The 9,061-nt window shown below is 41.5% G+C and overlaps 1 protein-coding gene across 1 annotated transcript; it reads left to right on the forward strand.

The window, feature by feature from the left end:
* Window positions 1–2,485: 2,485 nt before the first annotated feature.
* On the forward strand, window positions 2,486–5,467 carry LOC147452264 (3-hydroxy-3-methylglutaryl coenzyme A reductase 1-like). The gene is made up of 4 exons (XM_086518025.1): window positions 2,486–3,756; window positions 4,025–4,206; window positions 4,299–4,645; window positions 5,074–5,467. The coding sequence occupies exons 1-4, from the start codon at window positions 2,822–2,824 to the stop codon at window positions 5,323–5,325; spliced, it is 1,716 nt and encodes a 571-aa protein (XP_086374151.1). The 5' UTR covers window positions 2,486–2,821; the 3' UTR covers window positions 5,326–5,467.
* Window positions 5,468–9,061: the final 3,594 nt, after the last annotated feature.

Here is a 9,061-nt window from a genome sequence, read left to right on the forward strand (position 1 = left end):
ACAAGCTAACAAATCAGGATTATGATTTTTTTGAATATCAAAACATTGCGGGCCTTCTTTGTCTGCTTGAGTCATGGGTGTGGGCTCAAAAAAGAGCATTATTGATGGTAGATAAGGTGAAAGTAAGTAGAGAGATAGATAGAGAGAGAGAGAGAGAGAGAGAGAGAGTTGCTATACACATGTCTTGAGGCGAGGTGTCTTTTATGGTTAGGTCGATGGCTACTTTGTGTTAGTATGTTAGTGGTTAGTAATCACTAGAAAGTTAATGTTACATTTACAATGGGTAGAATGAGGTGGATGGTTGAATGAAGTGAACAAATCCTTGTGATGGTGAAGCTTGAAGATGTTTTGGACTTACTTGTGTAGGTTCTCAAAATGACTATCGATCTTCTTCTTCGTCTTCTCTTCTTTACGCCACCGCCGCCAAGGTTGATTATCGTGATGAAAATGGTAATTTCGTTGATGAGATTTCTTGATTTGCAGAGATTAATCATGGTACACGTGCTGAATTTATGTATATATATAAGGGTTAAGATGGAATTGTACTTTGGAGATAATAGAGAGAGGCATAGAGATGGTGTATGTATGTAGAGGTTCATAAAAGAACTATAGGGATGAGAGAGAAAGGTAATGGTGAAGAGGGTGGGAGAAGCCATGGAAATTGCAGGTTTGAGTGAGGGAAGGAGAGGGAGGGATGTGTAAGAGTGAGTAGGTGTGTGGAAGGGTGAGAGAAGACTAAAAGCTACTTGTGAGAAAAGTGGGCAGACTGGGGTCCACTCAAAAAATCATAGCTCACCGTTGGTAGCTCCAAAAATCATGAAACAATTTGAGGTGATTATTCAGAGCGTGGGCTACATTTTCTCTTTTGACCACCGCTCCAAATTCGAAGTGGAGATAGGTGCAAAAATTCTCACCAAAAAGCCTGTTTTTTATGCCTGCAAAAGTCTTTTAGTGGCCCCCTCCTTTGTTGAATTTGTACAATGCATCCAAGAGTGAGCCCCTCCTTTGTCATATTATAATACAAAGCATCCAAGTTGCCCTTGACCCATGCATGGAGGAGGATTATTGGTGAATAAAGAAATATATACATGGTGGGACTAGTGTATGGACTATTCATGGACTTTAGCTCAATGAGCACATGGTGTTAGAATAATGAGTAAAAATAATAATAAAAATATGGAGGAGTTATGGATATGGAAAGATATTGGAATCATATGATATGGTCCCTCCTTGAATTATTTTGGGTGAAAGAGGAAAAGGTATGCAAGTAAATAATATAATAAAAGTAACCAATGAGTAGAAATCAATTTTTTGTTTTCACGAGGGTGAGGGTGAAAATGTGGGAGTGATTTGTATAAAGGAAAAATATGAAGTTAGAGTATGTACAATATTGGCAAAAAATATAATTATGGTGTAAGAGAATGAAAGAAGGTGTACATAGGTTTAATAAAACACACACCTAAGTAGAATATTTAAATAAAATATCAAAATAATTATAAAAAATCCTTATATTTAGGCCATATATACAATGAAATATTTACACACAAAGAGGCCATAATATACTTTTATTTTTTTTATTTTTTTGGCTCAACTAGTCCAGTGACTAGCTAGCTAAGGGTTTTTAAGAAGATATGGGAAAAGCCCCCTAACTCACACACGCCTATGTACAGTGAAATGGTAGGGATAGCCATAGCGTTTGGGTGAATTTGGTAGGGTGGAGTAACTTACTATGGCAATTATGGAGAGCCGAAAAACGGCTATCACCACTTACAGACACCCTATCACCTTTGACGGTTGCTTAATCACTTTATTTGAGTTATGGACCGGGCTTGTCGGTCCTATAGGTGCGTAGGTGATTGCGGATGAGAGGCGCACCACTTATTTCATTTTTATATTATTTTTGTTATGACCGACCACTGTGGACGCTCATGTATAAATGGATCAGATTCATATAAAAGTTCCATTTTGACCTAAAATCCTCATTCTTGAGGTGCATGCTAAAGAAGTGCTCTTGCTCTATCTCTACCTTCTTCTCTATCGTGTGCTCACGAGTGTGTGTGTGTGCGCGCACGCGCACGCTTGAGAGAGAGACAGAGAGAGAGAGAGAGAGAAGAAGAAGAGAGTTTTAACATCGTAGGAAACTATCTCAAGAGACCTTAAAGATTTAGCCGACGAAAGAGAGCATTGAGACGGTTGAGCGTGACAACAGCGGCTCTCTCTTCTTCGCGACATGGAATCTTTCACGATGACAAGCATAGAACAGTGAGTGACACACCATTTCCTCTTTTGAATTTATTAGGATAATATGGTTGTGTGTTTGCATCCTTCAGGACGGCACGCATAGACGTACCCTTAGTGATCCCTGCACCCAATGTGCTAGAAATAAATCATCTTCTAATTTTCTACAGCTAAATTCTAAAAGGATCTCTCTCGAAAGTGCACAATGAAATGCTTTCGAGAGTTCTAAAGGATCTGATCTCTCGAAAGTGCAGAATGGAATGCTTTCGAGAGGGTTGCTGCGGCTACCTCCATAGGCTAAGCACATGCACTGGCAAGCCACAGAATTCCTCTGATTTTAGCTGCACAACACGAGGGGCTCCTGAGTAGTAGCAGCTCCGTGTACCAACTTTCTTTGGAGAAGCGGAAGCCGTTTCTTTAAAGAGAGGAAGCGGGCGCTGGCGGTGGTGCAGGAAGGAGGAGGGCAGCCTTCGAAGTAGAGGGTACCTTCACTCCTTGCTGCCAGAGAGAGAGAGAGGGAGAGAGAGAAGCAAGAAAATGGGTGGTATGCCCTGTTTAGAGTGAGAAATTGTCTTCTTCCAGAATGAAGCGTAACAGAAGCTTTCATATGATGGCCTTTGCGCGCCATGCTCCTACTTCGAAGAACTTGAAGCACAGTGATGGCTTCCAGCACCTCCCCCCCGACGTACTCCCCCTACCCGCCAGCTCCAGCCTCACCAACAAAGTCTTTATCCTCCTCTTCTTTGCTGCTTGCTACGTCCTCCTCGAGCGCTGGGGTGAAAACCGGGGGTCCTCTTCCCTGCTCCCTATCCTGTCTCTCTCTGAGATTTTTGCCATTGTTGCCGCTATTGTCTCCATCATCTACTTCTGGGGCTTCTTTGGCATTGTCTATGTGCAGAACTATGTCGGCAAAGACGAAGAGGGAGCGATGGACTTCAAGAGCCACATGATCAAGCAGATGCCCACCTCACCATCATCTGCATTGTGGCCTCCGCATCGTGCCCATGTGCAGCTCAAGGGCCAGGCTTTAAAGGAAAACTCCGACGAGGACATAGCGGCTGCTGTTGCATGCTCTCAAGTTCCCTCTTATTCCTTAGAATCTGAGCTTGGGGATTGCAAGAGAGCGGCCTCTGTGCGGAGAAAGGCTCTCACCATCTTGACCGGAAGAGCGTTGGACGGCCTTCCTTTTTCTGGCTTCAATTACTCCTCTGTTTTAGGCCAATGCTGTGAGATGGTGGTGGGGTATGTGCAAATTCCTGTGGGTGTGGCTGGCCCTCTCTTGCTAAACGGCTACAGATACATGGTCCCCATGGCTACTACAGAGGGTTGCCTTGTGTCAAGCACTAATCGTGGCTGCAAAGCAGTAGCCCTTTCTGGAGGCGCGACAAGCATCCTTCTTAAAGATGGCATGACAAGAGCTCCAGTCGTGTCCTTCCCGTCTGCAGTGCGGGCCGCTAAGCTGAAGTTTTTCGTCGAGAAGTCAGAGAGTTTTGAGATGCTTTGCAATGTGTTTAATAGGTGAGTGATAACTGAGTATTGACTTCTTGTTGCATGTCTGATGCCAAGGTTTACTTGTATTCATGTTCTGGTTGGGAAACAACTTGAATGCCACTGGTGCCTGAGGAATGCACCTATAATCATGTGTGTATCATGTGCGCTCGATAGGAGCGGTATAATAAACACTTGTAATCATGTAGGTGCATCATGTGTGCTGGACAGGAGGGTGTATATGCTTCCTAATATATAAGTGGTGACTTAAGCTTATGTATTTGGAGTGGCAAAACAGGTCCAGTAGATTTGCGAAGCTGCAAAGCATCCAGGCAACACTAGCTGGCCGCAATGTTTACATGCGTTTCAAGTGTTCGACTGGTGATGCGATGGGAATGAACATGGTATCAAAGGGGGTTCAAAATGTCCTTGACTACCTCCAACAGACCTTTGCAGATATGGTCATTGTGAGCATATCAGGTTTGCAAGCAGTTTTCTTCTCTCTTCACTCTAAGATCAAATAGACATCGTGCAATGTCTTTCTGTGTATGCATTACACCTTGTCTTTGCAGGAAATTTTTGTGCGGACAAGAAGGCCACGGCGATAAATTGGATTGAGGGACGCGGAAAGAGCGTTGTATGCGAGGCAGTTATTAGCGAGGATGTGGTGGCTAAGGTCTTGAAAACAACAGTACCAGCTTTGGTGCATTTGAATACCTTGAAGAACTTGACAGGCTCTGCAATGGCCGGGGCAGTGGGAGGCTTTAATGCACATGCAGCAAACATAGTGTCAGCAGTCTTTATTGCAACGGGACAAGATCCGGCACAGAATGTGGAGAGTTCTCAGTGCATTACATTGATGGAGCTGGCTGATAATGGCAAGGATTTATATGTTTCTGTTACAATGCCTGCAATAGAGGTATAATTACCCTTCCAATTTCAAGATTTTCCATGGAAAATGGCCAGGCAAGGAGACGGAGCTCTTAATGTAATGAAATAGTATTCTGTATAGATACTGACGAAATTAGAAGTAATTATGTATAAGTATGCCTTAATCACCTCATCAGTATTAATTTGTGCGAGTGTTGCAGGTGGGTAATTATGTATGAGTATGACATGCATTAGTATATTTTGTATAGATGCCGACGAAATTAGAAGTAATTATGTATGTATAAGTATGCCTTAATCACCTCATCAGTATTAATTTGTGCAAGTTTTGCAGGTGGGTAATTATGTATGAGTATGACATTCATTAGTATTTTGTATAGATGCTGACGAAATTAGAAGTAATTATGTATAAGTATGCCTTAATCACCTCCTCAGTATTAATTTGTGCAAGTTTTGCAGGTGGGTACTGTAGGTGGAGGGACCCAGCTGGCATCACAAGCTGCTTGTTTGGATTTGCTAGGTGTGAAAGGGCCAAACAAGGAGTGCCCGGGCGCCAATGCGGAACGCCTAGCTTGCATAGTAGCTGGAGCTGTGCTTGCTGGAGAGCTCTCTCTCATGTCAGCTCTTGCTGCGGGTCACTTGGTAAAAAGCCACCTCAAGTATAATCGCTCAAGTAAAAATGCCTGCCAACTTAATGAAAACAGCTCATGAGACTTTATTGACCTCAATGCCTCATTAACTCTAATAGCCCTTCAAGAGAAGGTAGTGAATATTTTCTCAAACAAACAACATGAGAGCACACTTTTTTGTTCCAATTGATGGCAAAAGTCAATTTACTCACTCCCCTTTGCTATATTTGCAATCCATGATGCAAACAACTTTTTCTTTGCCATAAACAAGTCGTCGTTAGGGTTAGGTCTCCCAACACACTCGTGCACATGCACCTTGCGGGGGGCATTAACATCTCCCTCAAGGTCAATAGGAGGAGTTTTCTAACGCGGAATGTTACACATTTTCACATACAGAAGGGTACCCATAAATGGCGGTTTACACAAATTCATTTCCCACATACAAAAGGGTGCCCATAAATGGCGGTTTACACAAATTGAATAGGAAAAGGGCGTCTCATTCATCACAAATCTACATAAGGGATTTCTAAATTAGTCATTGAACGCACATACAAGATATAAACAATTTATATAGACTTGCCCCCCCTCCCCCCCCCCCCCCCCCCCCCAAATCAAAGAAGATAAACGAACTTAATTTGCAGTGTGCAACATGTAAAGTAGCTTTTAGTCTAGCCAATGCTCACAACAATGCCTTTTTTTCCCTGTCCATTCAATATACATGCTTCTCTAAACAAGTGGCTAGTTTAAATCTTTTGAGCCAGTTTCTCAAGACAATATACCAAATAACCCGGTTTACTTAACTCCAAGCAAGGAAAAAAAAACATTATGTAGATAAAATATTGTGCTTCTTTATACCAAGCACAATGTGGCCTACTACTCGCTCTACTTTCAATTTTCAATACATAGTATCTTCGATGCTTCAGCATCTCAAATTAGCTTCAAAAGCACCCTTAATCCCTAGGATTTGACCTCAGCACGTAGACACTAAAAAGACAAGCTTAACCACTAGGCTATTCGCCTTGGCTGCCCTTAGGGCTCCCTTAAGAACTAAAAAAAACAAATTACCCCCCCCCCTCCCCCCCCCCCTTTCCCCCCCCCCCCCCCCCCCCCCCCCCCCCCCCCCCCCCCCCCCCCCCCCCCCCCCCAAAAACACCCAAAACTAATTAATTAATGGTTTGCAAAAAACTCCTTTTGGCTACCTACTAGCCAAGTGGTGTGGGTGCATGAAGACCTGACATCAATTCTTCCAGGCATAATTCAAAGAAACATGTACCAATATGTTTTATAAAAACGCAAAAGTATACAATAATGACATAGTTATAGCGAATGCATCTAAAAAAAATTGGCACAATTTGATTAGAGCCGGTTTATAGGCCTCTCTATATTTTTTCAATTGAACACACAATATACAAACATATACATCATTTCTGACTCATCAAAAAAATGATGGTAGAATGCTTGGTCTTCTTCTACCACATGACACTTGCCTTTGGAGTGTCTCCCTTTGTCTTTGTGGTAGCATTTGTATGGGTAATCGTTTGCTCTCTTTCCACAATGAGGGAAAGGGTTCTTCGTGAAGCAACCCTTGGCATATTGGCTTAGCTTGCCATATTAAGGGCATCTCTTCCCCTTCGAAGATACATCATTAGATCCACTAGAAGTCCTCTCATGTTCATTGGAAGTAGTTGTGCTAGAGGTTGTTAGTCTGGTTATCTTCTTATTATTCATGAGGATCTCCTTCTCTTCTTGCTACAAATTGTTGGTCACATCCTCAAGTTGTGGAAGGGGTGGGTTCCTTCTCCTTATGGACAAATGACAAGTTGATCAAAGTTCTTGTTGTCTTGTAGAGACTTGAGAAGCATAACAACCTTGTCATCTTTTTCAATAACTCTTCCAAATAGACTTTGTTTTGGATGCATTATTGAGAAACCCTAGGCATCATGGACATATAGAGTCTAAAAAAGACCCCTCTACACACATTCCAATGTTGAATAAAATGAACCATTTTTATTCATAAACATACAATTACAAAGAACACCTTCATCTAAATGCAAAACATGTAACTCTACTAAGCTATTATGTATCCTGTTTTGTTGATGAAAGTGATATACCTATATATTTATATGCGCAACCCCCAACAAACAAATCAATTGAGTACATATCGAACTTAGTGTACTGGCAAGGCAATATACCTCCTCTCCTTCTTGCAGAATGAATCCAAAGCAAGAATTCTTAATGAGATCTTAGAGTTCTTTGCTTTGGCTCCAAAAAGCCTCTCCCTATTTGGCCAAGCTTCAAAGGCTATATTGGTATCATCCAAGTGATGAACAAAGTTTTCATCCACCACAGTATGGATGATCCCCAATGCTTGTTTATTCTTTTGCTAATATTGTGCTTGAGAAACCCTAGTTTGGATGGTCTATTGTGTGCCCATGGGTTCAAAAACACCACATAGGTTCTTCTTTACAAGATTACTTCTAGTCTTCACTTGCCAGCAAATATGAAATCCATAGCCCTTGAACTTTTGAAAGCCCTCTTTAGCCTTTATGTGATGGCCAATATGAGTGAAGGGAGGTCTTACTCTAGTGTATGGGGGTAGTGCCTATCCCATGTACAAACAAACCAGTGTCTGATACACACCAAAGAAGCTTTGTAACATAGATGAACTAGTAAGAACATACATATTAAGTGCTCACTACCTAGGGCGGTCTATTGCATTGAAGATAGTTAAGAATGTAGGGTTTCATGCGGGTAGCACAAAGCATGACTAGGGACAATATTTGGTGAGCATGTGGATGATAAAGAGGCACAAGATGACCTATAAGGATTAGGGAAATATTGTAGTAATAGTCAAGAGAAGAAGCCTCGAATTCCTTGCTAGTCTAGAATATTGTTGGTATTCACTAATTATAGAATATCAATGTTATAGTCCTAACCATTGGCAATGTACAAGGGTTGGTCTTGAGGTAGTGCACAATTCTTCTTCTTGAAGTGAAAGGGGTCTAGGACGGCCTCTTTACATTGGCAGTTTAAGGAAATGCTGAAGGCTTAAACATGTTTTTTTCGAGCCTAGAGTGGCGGGGGAAATGGAATGACCTGGAGCTTGATAGCTATTCCAGAGTTAGACTCGGAGTGACTAAAAAGGCAGTTTAGGTATTTGATGAGTGATCAAGTTTAGACATGAAACGCCAAATGAGCTGATCACATTCAAATACCAGAGATCAGATTATCTAGATGACATAGAACTCAAATGAAGTGTAAACCAGATCACCCGATCATAGAAAACTTCAAATGAACTAGTACTAGACTTCATACAAATGATTAGACCAAAATGAATAGACAAGTTCAGATTATGAGACACTGAGGGAACTTAGAATATAGTTCATATAAAGTTGGATACAATTGGTACATACTCAAATTTAGATCTAGATTCAGATACAAAGTTCAATGATACTTGAATGAAGATTAGATGAACACTGGGAGTGGTTCTAGCTCAGAGTGATACAATGGTACAACTGATCAACTAAGATTCTAACTATTTAAAGTCTAGGTATACAAGAAACAAGATCCTAAGACTTGCAAGAGATCTAAAAGGAAAGTAGCGGGCCCTATTATAGGTACTACCACATGGGTTCTGTTTGATTGTCCCTCAATGCATAGTATAAAACTGTTGTCGTGCCTTTGTATAAGAGTGTCCTTCATAGGGGACTACTCCCACCAACTACATCCTCCTCCCCTTTTTTGAATTTTGTTATATCCAAAATTTTAGATATGGCCTTCTTTATTGCAAATTTTTGGACTGCACTAGGTGGCATTTG

Source organism: Adiantum capillus-veneris, chromosome 8 (genome assembly GCF_014529385.1).
Source record: "Adiantum capillus-veneris isolate H3 chromosome 8, ASM1452938v2, whole genome shotgun sequence".
Lineage (NCBI taxonomy): Eukaryota > Viridiplantae > Streptophyta > Polypodiopsida > Polypodiales > Pteridaceae > Adiantum > Adiantum capillus-veneris.

What these genes read in the sequence shown, in the direction of transcription:
- LOC147452264 (XM_086518025.1), top strand. Translation starts at nt 2,822, where the DNA reads ATGAAGCGTAACAGAAGCTTTCATATGATGGCCTTTGCGCGCCATGCT. An exon ending in CTTTGCAATGTGTTTAATAG is followed by an intron (nt 3,757 to 4,024) that starts GTGAGTGATAAC and finishes GTGGCAAAACAG; the next exon opens with GTCCAGTAGATTTGCGAAGC. An exon ending in TTACAATGCCTGCAATAGAG is followed by an intron (nt 4,646 to 5,073) that starts GTATAATTACCC and finishes CAAGTTTTGCAG; the next exon opens with GTGGGTACTGTAGGTGGAGG.